At 30.6% G+C, this 17,978-nt stretch overlaps 2 protein-coding genes across 2 annotated transcripts; one reads left to right on the plus strand and one right to left on the minus strand.

Moving 5' to 3' along the window:
• Positions 1–396: 396 nt before the first annotated feature.
• Positions 397–5,029, plus strand: LOC132747233 (MORN repeat-containing protein 3-like). The gene is made up of 5 exons (XM_060736562.1): positions 397–672; positions 1,263–1,423; positions 1,839–1,998; positions 2,937–3,121; positions 3,555–5,029. Exons 1-5 carry the CDS (start codon positions 528–530, stop codon positions 3,621–3,623), a joined length of 720 nt encoding a protein of 239 aa, XP_060592545.1. The 5' UTR covers positions 397–527; the 3' UTR covers positions 3,624–5,029.
• Positions 5,030–9,466: 4,437 nt separating this feature from the next.
• LOC132747234 (uncharacterized) lies at positions 9,467–16,089 on the minus strand. The gene is made up of 3 exons (XM_060736563.1): positions 15,985–16,089; positions 14,562–14,773; positions 9,467–13,371 (listed from the first exon to the last, which is right to left on the minus strand). The coding sequence occupies exons 2-3, from the start codon at positions 14,711–14,713 to the stop codon at positions 12,603–12,605; spliced, it is 921 nt and encodes a 306-aa protein (XP_060592546.1). The 5' UTR covers positions 14,714–14,773; positions 15,985–16,089; the 3' UTR covers positions 9,467–12,602.
• Positions 16,090–17,978: the final 1,889 nt, after the last annotated feature.

The raw sequence follows: 17,978 nt of genomic DNA on the forward strand, positions 1-17,978 counted from the left end.
CATTATACAACTGTTTATTATACATTTGGTTCTATTTGTTTTTACTTCAGAAATTGAAGTTGTGTCAATAATTTTCATTTATTTTAACTTCCTAATAATTCATTTATTATTAAATAAGTCAGTGTGATAATATTACAGTAGTAAATGGACCCCATTGGAAATAAGCTTTTAGCTTAATATATGGGCATTCCTAGGATAAGATAAAACATACTAATTAATTTTATAAATATTTTGTTGTATTTTTTGTGTTTTATATATGCATGTTGATATATGAGACAAGATTGTAAGTGTTTATGTTTTACTCAGAATAAATCGATACGATTTGATTTCTGTCAAATAAAATGGTTACGATCAATAAACGGCGCGAAATATGTCAAGTTGGATTACTTCCCTTGTATACTATAGCAACGTTGTCAACTTCCTGTTTGGGTGACAGCATAAAAAATAAATAAACATGGTTTAACATCAGTGTTTGTGAATCAATACAGAGAACCGTTTAAATCGTTTGACTATTATAGACTTTCAAAATGCCAATGTTAAAAGAACCAAAACTTAAACAACCTTTATGGAAAGAGAACGATTATAAAGCACAAAAGAAAGGAATTCGTCACACAGTTTATTCTGTAAACGGTGATCAGTACACAGGAGAATGGCTAAACAATCTTAAAGACGGTAAGTATATGCGTCTGCGTAATTAAAGATTTAATTATTCTTCTTTTACAGTACTATAAAGCTATTGGTCATATGATGCCCCTAGAAAATCATTTGACATGTAATCATAATAGAAAAATAAGATCTACTTTTCTCTTTTTTCCACTACCATTTTTATGACATGCTATTGAACTGCTCATAAATTGGGAGATGTGTATCTGGCAGAGGAGCTCATGTAGAGCTGGGGAAAGAGTTGCAAAGGTCACATGTTTTGAGTCGCTGTATGATGCTGCCCATTTTACTCACCCAGTGATTTGACATGGAACTAAAAGGCATAAACAAAAGTAGTGTCTAGTGTAGGACAGGCCAGGTTGAATCTAGGATGCATGACAACAATTATGTCAGATATCCATTACAATAAAACTTATCTTATCTTATAGTAAACAAAACGGAAAAGTCATTTTAACTTTGGTGTTTAATCTCATCAAGCTAGGTTAAGAAACTTAAGTTTCTTAGTTTCCATAAGCTACAAGAGCCTGATTATCTGTTAATTGTGCATGGAATCAAGGTATTACTTTTCATACATTGCTTATTTTCACTGAACATTTAAGGTAAAGGAACATACAAATGGAAGGAGACTGGCACAATTTATGATGGAGATTGGAAGAAAGGAAAAAGAAATGGTTTTGGTACTTATAGTAGACCTGATGCAAAAAAGAAAGGAGCATTTGTTAAAGAATATTCTGGTGGTTGGAAGAATGACATGAGACATGTAGGTTTTCATAATTTACTTTGTATAAATCTGTTTATTTATCATTTTGCTGTTTGTGTATATACAATGTCTGTTATGTATATAAAGTTGCAATGAAGTGTTATAAAATATTAGATGAAAATTTGCAGTTAACCAATGGTAAAGCCCTCCACTATCATACTGTATGCTTTCAATGAGTTTTCATTCATGGTTGTGAGGCAAAAGTGGTTTAATTGTATTGCATTCAGTGCAGTGTCCTCTGGGGATAAACAGAGAGCACTGTCATTTAAGTCTTCCTTGACCAATGACCAGTACATGCTTGAAAATAACTGTATGACGTTAAAAATATCAGTCCAAGGAAAAAAAAAATCTGAAAAATTGAATTCTTTTGTTTTAATGGCCTCTCTGAAAAATCTAATTCTTTTATTTTGTTCAGGGTTATGGGACCAATTTCTACACAGATGAGGAGTATTATGAAGGTGAATGGTACGGAGACAATAGAAGTGGCTGGGGAAGAATGTATTACAAAGACGGAACAATATACGAGGGCGAGTGGTACGATGACAAACGTAATGGACAAGGAATGTTGAGATTACGTAAGCTTTTATTTCAGTTTAGTTTATGCGAATTATTTTAGTTTGATTGTGTTTGTAGCTAAAAGCTTATTGAAACACTCTTGTATCTGTTCCTGGAACTAACTATTAAAGCGATGATTGTTAAAGTTTCTTGCTGAAGGAAACAAATTGGCTTGCCCCTCTCACATTAACCATTCAGCGACACAGCCAAAGGGTTATCTATAGACAGTTGTTCTAAGCATCCATAGACAAAATCTGTAATAAAAGTACATGTTCAACATCATTTTAAAATCAAGATTTAATTCAATTTTAAGATCTTAATATACATGTGTAGACTTCTGCTTTTCATTGTCTAAATACAATGTAATTTCAAATAATATTGCTGCAATATCTTTTGTTAAGATATTGATTAATGGGAACCATCTCATTTTACTCATCTGATATCTATCATGCATCTTAAATCAGCAATTAGCCAATCTCTATAAGGATTAGACTATAAGGCATTGAAGTTGTTAATTATTCATCAACAAGAATACTTTACCAGCTGATATCATCTCAACAGAGGTTGTATAAATGCTATCTGATTCTTTCCAATTATTCCCTAAGGGACTTTCTACAAAGCATTGTATTGCATGATATTCTTACAATTTCTTTCAAGAAAATGGAGTAAGCAAGTTCATGAAGCAGTAATCTTCCAGATTTATTCTAAATTTTCGAAAAATTTGGAAGATGTTTGATATATGTCCAGAATATTATCATGCACTTGGTAGAAATATGGTGATATAACATAAAATAAATTTGTTTTTTTCCAATTTATTTACTTATCTGAAAGCCTTCCGTTTTAACTCACTGATATTATGACTATAATGTTAGTCGACTTAGCAATATCATATTTATATTTTTTTCCCCTCAAAATAAGACAGCAAATATTGAAAAGAAATTTCTCTCCTTAATTACAGCAAATGAAAACAGATATGAGGGTTCTTGGCGTGATGATAAAAAGAATGGACCTGGAAAGTTTTATTACCTCACCCATGGACAATTGTATGAAGGGGTTTGGGTAGATGATATAGCCAAATGTGGTACCATGAAAGATTTTGACAGAAACAGTGCCCCAGAACCCACACAGTACCCTATACCAAAGGTATGACATTTATATTTTTACATCACAATGTCACAAGTTATATTGAATAAGTCATTAAATAAGTCAAAATATTAAGAATTCTACAAACCGGTTTTATTCAAATTTGTGAACAGTGTAAATTGAAAATCAATTATCTTATAATCTAATTAATGTTGGGTTTTTTTAGGAAATAGATATCAATTTGGAGTGCATTGTTGTAGAATAATGCATGGTTTTGGTTCAAATGTGCAGGAATCTAATTGAATTTGAACATGCTAATTAAAGAGAATTGAGAAAAGAATATGTTGAACTACATTGAGCGGAGAAGTAATTTTTAAAAAGGAATGATTACACATCATATGAAGTCAAATGTGATGTCAGTAAACCAAATGAAGTAATATAACAATTGTTAATTGGATAAAGGTACATGTTTCTATATTGTTTGTATTTACAGGTGGAATTAGCTAGTACCGAGGCAGTGTTACAGGAAAGTGAAGAACAGTTTTTACATGATCAAGAGTAGTTTAAATATCCGAAATAATATTAATTTGTTATTGCAATTATTTTCATTTATATCTCATTGACTGTTACTGGTTACTTTGTGTTAATTTTGAACTTAGTGAAATTAATTATTAAAAAAGTAATCAGGTTTTTATTATAATTTAATTATTATGTTACATTAATTTTTTGATAATGTTTTATATTGCTATTGAACTTTTGATTTAGGATATAAAATTTGACATCAGACAAATATTGATAGAGCTGCAAGACAAAAAAATAACATCTAACATGATTCAAAATTTTTTTAAAAATATTTTGTTATTTTATAAACTCACTTTCTCATAAAAAAAGGTCTTAACAAACAATTCTGAAATATTTACCATAAAAGCAGCATTTATAGCTTTACTATTTTATAATAAAGAATAATTAAAATGGGTTCTAACTGTATCAGTGAGAATGCTGTACATTTACATAATGCATTAATTTACTGCCAAAATACTTGATAAATTTGCTTTTTTCATATGATTTTGCTTTTTTTTTTTAAACAGTTTTCCGTTTCAATATACTGGTACATTATTTTAGGTTTGTTAAAAATTAGAGTCTTTAGAATAATGTGTACATTTGTGTATATATTTTTTCTCGAGTTACATGTAATAAATACAAGTACATTATAACAACCTGGGACACACTTTTAAGTGATTAAAATAGAGAAAAAAGAACAGAAGAGTGTTTCACCTAACTTTGGGATGTTGATAACATTGATTATCTATATCCCTGCCTAATTATAGTTAAATTGCCTAATAAAAGTGATCATGTTACAATTGTATTTTCAAGCATTGAATATAATTTTTAACTGCTGAGAGTGTTTAAAACATTTGACATGAAAAGTATGTTAGTGAAGTGAATGAATACTTACATAAAGGTATTATTGTGTCAAATAATTCTGTTTATTTTTTACTCATATAACTAATTCATATAAAATCCATGTATATTGATTTTATTGAAAATAACATTTTTTTAAGTAATACAATTACATAATTGTTGTTAAAAAAGAGATATACATGTAGTTTTAAATAGTTATCTACATAAATATCCAAGGGTAAATGAGCATTTTATAGAAATCATGGTACACAGTCTATGTATTTAATAGTACATGTACCTATATCAGACTGAAATCTTTAAAAAAAACAAATTGTAAGTTATTTGCAAAGGAAAAATCAGTATTGAATCTTTTTTTACAACTATTTACATTTCAGGCTCTTGATATAAATTATTTTGTTCCTTCTCAGATGTATATATGTTTATTGGAATGAAAGAAATATATATGATTATTGTTAAGTGATAAAATACTATCATTATATGTGTTGTTACCATTTATATGTGCAAAAAATAAAATAAATATTGCACTAAAATAAAAGGTAAACAGTTTTTTATGGTGTTTGTTATTTATCAGATCAAGATGAATGAATGATCGTAAGTTAAAAAATATTAGTTAATGACAAATGTTGATGAAATTTGTATTTCAATGGTGTATAAGAGGAAAGGTAACATTTATTTGGACCCACAGGCGTTCGGCACATCTGCCATGTCAATAACGGTCCAATTATCATAAAATAATCACCCCTTGATCATCAAGAACAAAATTACTATCCAGCACCCGTTTATTATATAAAGTACGGTATCTATTTTATATAGTAAACGGGTGCTGAATAGTAATTTTAACCATAATTGGAATGGCAAAATGTGCCGAACACCTGTGTTTCTACCCTCAAGCCTTAGAAATTGGCATGTGCCTCATATTGTCAATCCCTAGCAGACAAATTCTGATGTATTGACATTGACCAACAAACTGACAAATTTTCAGGTGGCATTTATATGTCAAACTGTGAAAATTATCAGTGTGGCATTGTCAAACTGTGACATATTATCATGTGACATTGATTGGCAAACTGTGACAAGTATGTCACACTGACAAATAATCGGGCAACATTGAATGTCAAAACTGTAACAAATAATCCTGTGACATTGACTGTAAGACAATCCCTTGTTATCAAGTGAAATTAACCATCAAACTGTGACAAACTATCATGTTGATCTGAACTTTGAAAGTTGTCAAAATCAATGTAATTTTGCTTTAAAATGGCATTTATTTTTTAGCTTGATTAACTAGGACTTGAAAGTTTTTTAACCAGTCCTGACTGCGAAGACATGTGTAAGTTTTCAAGTATGTACCTCAGTAGTAGGGGAGTCACATTGTAACCAGGTATGTGCTAAGTTTACAAGTCGGACAAAATCCATGTTAGAGCTTATGGTCTTGGACACTATACATGTAATTCCAAGCACATGTGCGGTATTTCAAGATAACGCCTTCACTGGTCAACAGGAAAACATCATCAGTTACCAACAGTATATATTCTGTACATACTACATTATATATATAATGTAGTATGTACAGAATAATTACCCTAGGTGGTAACTGACGATGACTAGATAGTCAATTACTCAATGTTAAAGAAGTGCTTTGCTAATGCTGGCTCCAGGATGAGTTTTAGAGATTCATTATTCTCATATCCATCCAGCTGAAAAAACAATAACAAAATACATAAATTCAATATTTTATTGCACCATGGGGACAGGGTTAAACTTCAAAATACAAAAGGTTTACAATGAAAGACAAGAGAACATGCAAAAATTAAAAAGAAATGAAATATAAATGCACTGTTGCTATGAAAAGTTCAATAAAATAAATCCTTAAAGCAGCAAGCCTCAAGATTCCCACTAATTTTCATGAAATTTTTAAAAAAGCATTAAAAAGTAAAATAGTTTGAAATGAACATAAAATAATTTACACATGGCAAACAGTACATGTATATACAACACATGTAAATTACGGAAAAGGGGTTAAAATATACCAGTACACAGAAAATTTCTGTTTATCATATTCAATTCTATCCTTTTTTGACATGACAGAAACTTACACAGACTTCTCCATTAACTTTATATATTGGCTGAATTTAGAAGAAAGTGTCTGGGAAGACACTAGTGAAAAGCGGGAAAAAAAAGTTACAGTGAAAATATAGAAAATGAAAAAATACACATTTTATATATTTCATTTATAAGTATATAATAAAAGATCTTACTTGCAGGCATTAAATAAAAATCATACAAAGCACCATTAACGTTTTGTTCCTGTTCTATTAAATATACATACATGTACTATTATATTTTGTTTCTTAAAAACCCACATAATTCGTCACCTTAGTGCAGTAACTGGTTAAGTCCCTATATAATTTAATAGGAACCAGTTATTGCACTATAGTGACAATATATTAATAAAAGAACAAGCTATGCATTTAATTTCATACATTGTATTTCTGAAAACTTGGATGATTATGACACATGTAGTTACCAAGGTATTCTCCTAACCCACATGGTTTTCCTACACATCAATACGAAAATAATTAATATCATTAAAAATTTCAAAATAACCACTTAAAATTGGAAAATGCCTTTTACAAATTCACATTTCTCTGAAATCAAATTTTTCCTCTAAATTGGCAAGTAGGTAACAATGTAACAATACAGAGTGACAAGAAACATCACTTACAATACTAAAATTGTTAAAACAATAATTATGAGTGAATTTTTGTTGTATGATTTTAATGAAAACATAAATATATGACCAAATACTGCCAGCTAAATATAGCTTTATAGTCTTTGTGAGTTGACATAATGCATTGATTAAGTTATTAACAATTCTAGTATCTGATACACATAATAATTACAAAATATCCATAACTATCTACTCAAATAACCTAATACATGACTGTACATTTTGAAATCTTGTGAGCTTTATTTCTTGAGTTACACTATAATGTCTCTAGTTACCAGAGACCAAAGTTATAAAGAATTTCTCTAGGCTCAAACTCGGATCTCTGGCATTTGATTGGCCAGAAACTGCCACAGTATGTACATTGACCAATGAGAATCCTAAGATTCGAGACAGAACTCAGAAAAAAGTTTTATAAACCTCAAGGCCAGGATTTACAGAATTACGAAACTCTGCCACAGACGCCCCTCCCTCTCTTCTTGAGTATTTTACGCACACAAGTTAATAATATCATTGTAATAAACAACTAAATAAACATCTTATTGTAAGTCATAAATCTCATAAGGCTACATGTTTAAATATATACATGTATAATACTGATACTTAAATGTGAACTTTTTGTGACTTAACACAGCTGCCTGCATTCTCAATAAAGCTAAATTACTATCACTATCCTTGGCTTTGAAAAAAAATATTTTTTGATTGAAGCATTATTATCAAAGTTAGGCAAACAGTTTTTGATACATAAAGCTTCCACATTTCTCCTCATAATAATCTTCACTTATAAGTATGTATGCTAGTCAAATCATAGTTTTGTAATTTCACAATTTTATTTGGCAACATGGGATAAAACTCATAAAAGTTATCATTTTGATTAATGACAATTGGGATTCAGAAAAAAAATACCCTATTTGTTTACAGCATAGTCCCAGTGGCTTAAATATGGAGAAATAGGTATTAAAACTGGTATAATGAGTGTATCTAAATAAATATACCAGTACTTAACTGTTGTTCAGTTATAGTAGCGGCTATTTTACGTATGTCATATAATATCAACAGTGGAAAACAAACGGCACCAGGAAAATTATGGTCACAGAAAAACATTTATAAAATAAATGATTTCTACAGATAACTTGGCATATAACAATACCTTTCAAAGTTTAACTTAAAGTGTATAAAGCTATATATCTGCTGTAAAATTTATATTTGAATTTTAAAAAAAGAATTCTTCCAAAATGTTTGTATGAAAGAACTATGGTAGTTTATTGTTGTAAAAGCGATTGACGAATGTATAAAATCAATGTTTAATAGTTTAAAAACTTACTTAAAATAGGAACATAATATTTTGTTCAAGAACATTTTATTCTGTTAGCATACAATATTCATATGTGTTATTCTTGACGTCATCTTATTTTCCTGTAAACAAGTATACCCGATGAAGACTTTGAGTCAAAACATTGTGATTTTTATTTAAAACAACACAATTTTAAATTTAAACTGGAGCTGATTTCCATATTCAGACTAACTCGTACATTGAACAACAGTGAAATTTTACATTTAAATTTTTTTTTGAGAATTGCCGATAGGATTATGGTGACAACATAATTTTACTGTTGATAAAAAATTAAAATATTTCATAAGACATTGCTGTGTACTCTTTAAGAAGCTTTAGAAGATTTATATAAAAAAAAACATTAATCACAAAAATAGATTATTAATGTAAAAAAATTACATCATATTTTCATGAATGAGAAAAAAACATAGCACATTTTGTAGCATGTTATAATTCTGACATAATCAAAATTTTATTAATTATAACAAGACTTAACACAAATGCAATTTTCAAATGCCATCAAATATTTGATTTAGATACATTACAATTACACCAATAGACCTGTCTATTAACAAAAGATGTACATGTATGTTGTAAAAGTGATGAGACATGGGGGAGGCAAATTACTTTTGTCTATAACTGATTACATTACAATTACTTCTTGAAATATTTATCACAATTACATTGGATAACTTCAACTTTCCCCTAGTAATTGATTGAATTACATGTACATTACTTTTACATGGGTAAACACAATTTCTTCTGATAACTATTTAATATATTTTGAAAAATGCAAAGAAAATTACTGCACAATATCTTTACTTGTGTCTTTCCTATAAATGAAATTGATTAAAAATTGCCTAACTTTTTCCAAATGATTTTCAAATATTTGTTTTGCCAATCAAAATAGATCAAAAATTCATTTTAAAGATTTAAAGGGTAAAAAATATACAAAGTGATTATTCTTCTTCCAAAAAAAATTAGAAAACATGAAAGACAATTATTTTTTTACAATAGTATAAATTATCTTGTTATTAAAATATGTTACATAATTAATTAACCCAAAAGGCTAGGTTAACAAGATTTGCTAATTTATTGGCAATATACATTAACATGTACATATGTATACTACCAGTAATCATTACAAGGTAAAATTGGCACATTTTTTATATAAAAATAAATGTTTATAGAATACAAGTCAAAATTAATATTGACACACCACATACATTATCATCATTATGACAATGAGTGTCCTGCTATTTCTTAGAACTTACTTTTTTTTTTTTTAAATCTATACATAATCAATAATCAGATTTTAAAAAGATAACATTCAAGTTGTCAGATGGCCCACAAAACTATTTTAATATTTTAAACAAGATGTGTTAATTCAACACAAAATTAATGCCCCTATCTCATATCTATTAATAACTAACAATAATATGGTAAAGTTTCCGAAAGATGAAAACCTGACATGATGGTCAAGGTCATGAAGAGGTCAAGGTCATATTTTGATTCTCCAAAGAAAAGTCTCTTCTAGATAAAAATTTGGGTAAAAAAAATAATGGTCATTTTATATTATAAATATTACAATATGCAAATTTTTGAGATTCAACAATATATATAAATGTACATGTATATACAACTAAGGAATAAAACCAGCAAATAACTGCATGATTGTGTTAAGATTATAACAATTGCAAACAAGAGCCATGTCAACATGGCCATTCCCCGCCTAATGTGTTTGCTCATTGGAAGAATGTATATGTAGTAGAGCAGAGTAATTCAATTTTAAGAGGTCTTTTGGTAATGAAAACTGATGGCTATGGTGATAACAGATTTGAAACCTATGTGAAAACTGATGGCCGAAAATAACAAAGGGCAATAACTGGAAAATAATGCAGGGTAGGTTATCATTCTTGTGTGCTGCACCCCTCCTCAGTAAAATCTATCCACCTATGAAGTTTCAAGTTGATACCTCAAATACTTTTTGAGAAAAAAAAATTGAATTGAAAAATTAAGTATGAAAAATAACAAAGGGCAATAACTCAAAAATTATAAATTCTTGTGCACTGCACACCTCCTGAGTTAGATCTATGCACCTATGAAGTTTCATAATGATATCTCGAAGGCCTTTTGAGTTATGCTCTGGACAAAAATTAATATTGAAAAATAACAAAGGGCAATAACTTAACAATTATGACATTTCATGTTGACATCTCAAACACTTTTAAGTTATGCTCCACTTGGGTGAAAAAAATGGTAAGAAAAATAACAAAGGGCAATAACTCAAAAATTATGAAAGGTAGAGTTATCATTCTTGTGCACTGCACACCTCCTGGGTGAGATCTATGCACCTATGAAGTTTCATGTTGATATCTCATAGGCTTTTGAGTTATGCTCTGGACAAAATCAATTTTGAAAAATAACAAAGGGTAATAACTCAAAAAATTATGCAGGGTAGAGTTATCATTCTTGTGCACTGCACTCCTCCTCAATGAGGTATATCCACCTTTGAAGTTTCAAGTTGATAACTCAAATACTTTGAGAGATATGCTCGGACGGACGGAGACTATTACTATATCCCCCGCCGCCTTTTCGGCGGGGGATAATAAAATGCATTACTTACTACCACAATGATTTGTCTTTGAGCATTGTGAATACTCTACTGAGCATTGTGTATGCTCTATTGAGCATTATAAATGCTCAAAGATGAGCTATAATAATGAGTATCATAAATAATATCCACATTGAGCTACACTGTAGCAACTTAAAGCACATCTATATTCAGATCATGAAATTGGTCATTAAAGGCACATTATGCCTCAGAATTGAATATTTTATCATTCTTTAGAAAAGTGTAAAATATGTTTTTTATTGATGTACTGGTACCATAATAATTGATTTAGAACAAGAGAATAAAATAGCGCTGAATGTAAAATTTGTCATAAAAGTAGCAAAATATAAACAAAGTGGTATTTTGACCTCCATACAAAATACTAAATCACTATAACTGTACTAAGTGCTACTATAAAAAAGATATAAATTATGGCTAAGCTATGTGGAAAATGATCTTTTTGGAAATTTTTGGAAACTGTAACAGGACCCAAATAATTTGAGAAATAAAAGTCATAGAATTCTTAGGCTTAATGGGCCTTTTATTTAAGTCAAGCACCAAACATTATAATAAATTAAGAAGTGTTTTTGTAAATTGTATTTGTAAAAGTATTGCCATGTGTGGAAATAAACTGATTTAAATTAGTTTAAGGCACTTAATTTTTTTTTAAATTTCATCTAAGATTGTCAAAATATTCAAAAATGGTGTCTCCTCTTTTAAATAAACTTTGGTAGATATATAGTATTAACAAGAGCTATCAGTAGGACAGTGTATTCAACTATTCCCAGTGCTTGATAGTAAAACAAGAAACTGGATAATGTTGAATTTTCCAAGTTCAACAAGGGGTATAATTCTGTCAAATCCATGTAACAGTTATGGGGCTTGGAAAGTGACCCTCTATTAAGCTCTCAAAACCGTGTGTGAAGTTTCAACAATTACATATTCCCTTAAGTAGTATTGGAGATAACAACTTGCACACAAAAGTTTAACCAAAGTGGGACGCTGACCCTGATGCAGGGCTGAGTACGATAGGCTTATAGCTCTTCCTCAAAACAGTAAAATACACAATATTTTGAGTATAAAATGTAAGCACCATTTAAATTGTAAATATTTATACATTTCTTAAACTCCTTATATACATATTACAAAGATTTGATTTTTTTAAAAATATGATAATATCAGGATGCCTGCATCTTAAAGATCATTGATGTACGTGTTTTAACCCTAACAACACTATATACCTTAAATGGACTTGTCCATCTTTCAATCTGGACTAAACCATTCATCATATTAAGGGGAAAATTTCAAAAATATTTACAGGCTTAATAGCAAACAGTACAGATCATGATCTAAACTGCACAGATGTGCATGCTAATTTCAATCTGCACTAGTCACATGTGTATTCAGTTTCCACCAGCGGGCTTAAGGTCAAACATCCAGGAAACTAATCCTCATAATCGGAATCGGTCATGCGTGTGATCATATGGTAATCAAAATGAACACGATTTTCAAACTGATTGACACGTTCTTCATCTGGCATGCACACACAGCAGTTTCTATTGGCCAATTTCCACACTGCTACCCAAATAATTGTCAAAAGATTCACATTAAACAGAATATGCCAAGAAAAATACATTGGCACAAAAGATAAATTCTCGATCTTTGTTTCAGATTCAGTCAAAATTGCACTCTGAGCTCCAATGGAACTTGTGTTTCCAGTTACATTAGGAACATCTAATGAATTCTTCAACTGTAAGCTTTCTTGAAACAGGACAATGCACATGTGAGCAAACCAGGTTCCCAGCACCAGAGTACAAAATGAACGCATCAACGGGAACCAGATATAATGCGGGTATTTAAACTCGAGTAGTAAAGCCACAGCAACGAATGTAGCTGCGTACATTGCACAAGTATCTGCGACCGACATCCACGAATAAACTGACACAGAATGACACGACAGCACTACTGACTGTACGTTGAAACAGATCACTAATATCAGGTAGTCCAGACCAGGAAAAATCACACGCTGGCAACAGTCTGATATAATATCACAAAACGTTGCTAAGGAAAACAAACTAAACACGGTGAGCTGTCCGATACCCTCATTCCTCTCTGAGGTGTTGCTAGCACTTCTGATTTGATATATACTGACCACACATATACAGATACTTGAGAGAATCTTACATATTCCTTCCACAGGTATATTCCTACATCTGCAAAGAGAGCATAAAACAATATCAATTAAAAAAATTTATTAAAAGATTCCAACATGATTTTAAACAGACTAATAAACGTGGGATTAGGGGCCATTTATGTCACATTGTTGTATAGAGTGTCATGGCCCATATCATTATTATACAATTATAATAGAATCAACCTACATATATAATACTATTGTTGATTCTTATAATGCCCTTAAACCTAAACTTATTACTAGGAGAGCCTGTGAAAAATGGACAGGCACAATAATTAATATGACAGTTGCTTTACACTGAAAATTATAATCTGTGACAAATATTATAGGTGAAAAAAAATTATCCAGTGCTTTCTACTGAACTTGTCGAAACAATTTACATAAGTTCAAGCATTTCTGTGACACAAAAATTTGGGAAAATTTACAAATGTACATTGTACATGTAAAATAAATTACATCAATCAAAATGTAGACAATTTTTGCAGTGCAAAATAAACTTGAACTTTGTCAATAATGTTGCCTATAAATATAATACATGTAGATTTTCTCAGTCTAAAGGTGTATAGTATATGGGCCAAATAATTCAAACTGACTTCAATATATATTAAAGGTACACTCACAGATGATACCAAAACAATGTCTGGAGGAAAAATTTATACGGCACTGTAGATTGCGAAGTATTTACAATGTAATAAAGTTTTTAATACATACAAATATTTGTAAAAATGGTATTGTATATTTTGATATATATTTACATAGAGATAAGACATGCCAAATGTAAGTGTTATACTATAGGCGCTTCAATGTAAACTGGTTCTTTGTCATTACAAATGGTCTTTATTTTTGGTATGTGATAAATAAAATATTAAATTCGCATAAGTTTCATACAGAGGCTCACATGATAAGATTTTATTCAACTTGTTCAATAAATTCAGTATGAACTTACACTTATTCAATATCAAATATATGAGCCGCCTCACGACAAAACCAACATAGTGAGTTTGCGACCAGCATGGATCAAGACCAGCCTGCCCATCCGCGCAGTCTAATCAGGATCCATGCTGTTTGTTTACCAACCATAATTCAAGTGGAGAATCTGACAGCGAACAGCATGGATCCTGATCAGAATGCGCAGGCTGGTCTGGATCCATGCTGGTCGCAAACGCACTCTGTTTGTTTTGTCATGACGCGGCTCACATATCATATTACCTTGAGCAACACTGGAATGAGACAGAGGATGAGAAGTCTGATTTCTTGTGTTTGCAATTCCAGTATTTCTTAGTAATCTGTATGTGCCACCACAGTCCAAGTATGATATAGTACCCCGCAGACACCCCAAGGCTGACATTACCAAATTGCATGGCTGTCTGTCTGTACCTGTAGGCTATAATCTGGCTATTTAAACATCATGTATAACAAATCTGAAAATATGAAATTACAGGGAAGAAATTAGCAAAATAAATGCCAATAAATTCAATCAATGTTGAAATTTATCTAAAGACATGCATGCAGCATATATTCTATTTCAATTTTAGTTTGATTTTTGTTGTTGTTGTTAGTTCTTCTTCTTTTCCTCTTGTTTTCCTTTTTTTTCCCAAATACTGAATTATGAAAGAATTAAAGCAGCATGCCTTCAGATTGGGTGGAAAAACATTAAAATTCAATCCATGTGATGTTGCATTTAATTTGACTGACTTCATTTTTCAACATTCATGTTTAACCTATAGTTTCTACCAGTCCACAGTAAAAACTAAAATTCTTTCTCAGCACATGTTCCTATCTTCAATTATCCCAAATTTATGCTTAAGCCAGCTTTAATCATTTTATGTTTAAAACTTTCTAATATTTTTTTATTGAACATTGTATGCCTCCTAAAAGTTGGTCAATAATCATCAAGGACTTAGTTACTTAGATGCAAAAAAAAAATCATTTTAAGCATCCCATGTTGCACATGATGAAGGGCCGAAATAAAGTCTATAGAGTTTTTTTTTTTTGTTACGTCACACCAACACAGTTTTGGTCATATGGTGGCGTTCTGGCTTTACTGGTGGAGGAAGACCTTCTGTAAATTATTTCAGGCACAAACGGCACCTGAGTAGAACCACCGACATTCTGTTAGCTAGCTGGGTAGCTTCCTCACAAGTCCCTGTTGGGATTCGAACCCACAGTGATGAGGGGCAAGTGGTTTGAAGTCAACACTTCACCAACCTGTATTGTTTTAGCATAAGCGGTATCGATTTTACTCGAAGATAAGGGAAGCAACTCGTTTTTTCACTCGATATAGCTCGGTTATTTACGTAAATCATTTTGAAAGTGTTTATGGGTGTGAAAAAATGAAATTTGGCTTCATAAATGATGTGATGAAAATAAACAACAAAAAACAATGAGTGTTATATTTCTGTTAAAAAGGCAAACATTTACATAAAGAAATGTTCTTTAAAGTTCAATCACGACAGTTAATGTTTAAGCTTCCTTATAACATATAAAAGTAGGATAAGTTTGTCTTTAAAAAAATGAACGTAAATTATACATCGCGAAAATACATATTATTTTCCTTTAAACAAATATCAAAGTTTATTGTTCATAATGATAAATTTTATATTGAAAAATGAAAAATATTGGCAAAAACTACCATTTAGATCTCAAACAGTGTTGACTTTCATAGACATTTATTCGTATCTTGCAAAAATTTCTTTTGTTTTGCATTTTTTCGACTGCACTTCCGGTGGTATTTAAATGGTTGGGAATCACTAAATTTTTAGGTTACATAGTACTAAATATATCTAGTGCACAGGTTCAATGCATTCTAGACCGATAACACATGTGCGGCTTCTAAGGTTTAATGCATAAAAAGGGAGTCAAACGTTGAGTTGTATTTTTTTACAGCTTATTTCCCTTTATGCATTAACTGACGAAGCTAATAAAGCGAAACATGTATTGATATAGATCTAAAATTGTGTTGGTTTTAATATATCTGTCCTACCTTACAGCTTATATGAAATAGAGTGAAATAGAATCCCTAAAAGGGTCATTAACATACATGTGAACTTTTTCCGATGCTCAAATGGGAGATATTTTTCAAAAAAGAGGGAGATTTTAGAATTTGCAATAAACAAAGAAGGATGTTCTGACATCAAAAAGGGGAGATTTCTTTAATTTCTGAAAGTACCCATTATTTTAAGAAAAATGTTTGAAAATATGGATTCAGAAACTGGCTGGAGTCTCCCGCTAAAAGTGGGAGAATTCACATGTATGCATTAAGGCAAAATTGAAAATGTTGTACTGAACCTGTTCATGGAGAGCACTAAGTCTTGTTTGAACAGCTATATAACACATCATGACATGACACGAAAAAATCATACATATGTCGTGTTTCATAATAATTATATATTACCAATTTATAATTTAGAAGATTCTTGATAAATTTGGGTCACACTATAGTGCCTGAATATACAAAACTTAAATTTAAAACTCTTATATTAAAAATAGGGTTATTAAGTTATAAGAGTGCTATAAATTTAAGAGCACATTTATAAGAAATAATGCCGTAGAAAGGGAGCGAAAGGACTACGAAAAATATACGAGTATTTTGTTTTGACTGTCTGCAGTCGTTCTCAGATGAATCAGCAGCGGTTTCCAAAACGTTTCGTCCGAACGAAAATCAACTGTTAAGTAATCATCAGGATTTAAAATTGTCGTCAAGCTATAATAATAATAATAATAATAATAATATCTTTATTTAAAGAAGGTTACACATTAAGAACATACAATAACAATCATATATATCTTATTTCCAATGTGGCCTTCTGAAAAAGAAAACAACAACAACAACAACAACAGGACATGCATAGGTAGAAAAATGAATGTATAATATGTAATTTTTAGAATAATACAACTCATATACTTTCGACAGACACTCAACGATCTATTATTTGCCAAATCGATTTGTCTATCAGAATTAGTCTAATTCATTTGGCCTAAACTGTTTTATCATTTTTACTACTTTCAACTTGTTGAAAAACACATCGCGCGTCCGCAAATTATCTTGATGTTTCTTAAATTTGACAACACTTTTTTTGTTAGACTTGGTCACAATGAGCTTTGAAAAGGAGTGTTTTATATACATGTATATAGTTTGCCAAGAATGAGTGTATAGAAATATCCGACAGTTCAACATGTAATTGTAAGTGTTACAGACCACATGGAGACATTTTAACAAGATTGAGCGCAGATTCAGTTCATGCTGATAGAGGATACATCATGACACGTGCACGTTTTGGTATGAACTCAACATATTTTCCCTTGACCAATTAAAGACAACGATAAATGGATTGTTTCGACCACAGCCTGTAGTTAATTAAAGCCGTGTTTCGATTGAGAATGCTACTAAACTGCAATTTGCGCTTCTATAAACATATATTGATGGCACAAAAACACAATCCTTTTTACACTCTCGTGACAATTTTTAGGAAGCGTTGTAATGTTGTCGAATTGTAACATTTCCTTTGTAACCGAAATTTACCTACGTAACACTTGTAATCATGTATTACATTCTAAAATATTAAAGGAATTGTGTTTTTCTATAGAGCATATTGTGATCTTTCATGTCCTATCAAACACCATACA

Source organism: Ruditapes philippinarum, unplaced genomic scaffold, assembly GCF_026571515.1.
Source record: "Ruditapes philippinarum isolate M1 unplaced genomic scaffold, ASM2657151v2 ctg4721_1_1_1_1, whole genome shotgun sequence".
NCBI lineage: Eukaryota > Metazoa > Mollusca > Bivalvia > Venerida > Veneridae > Ruditapes > Ruditapes philippinarum.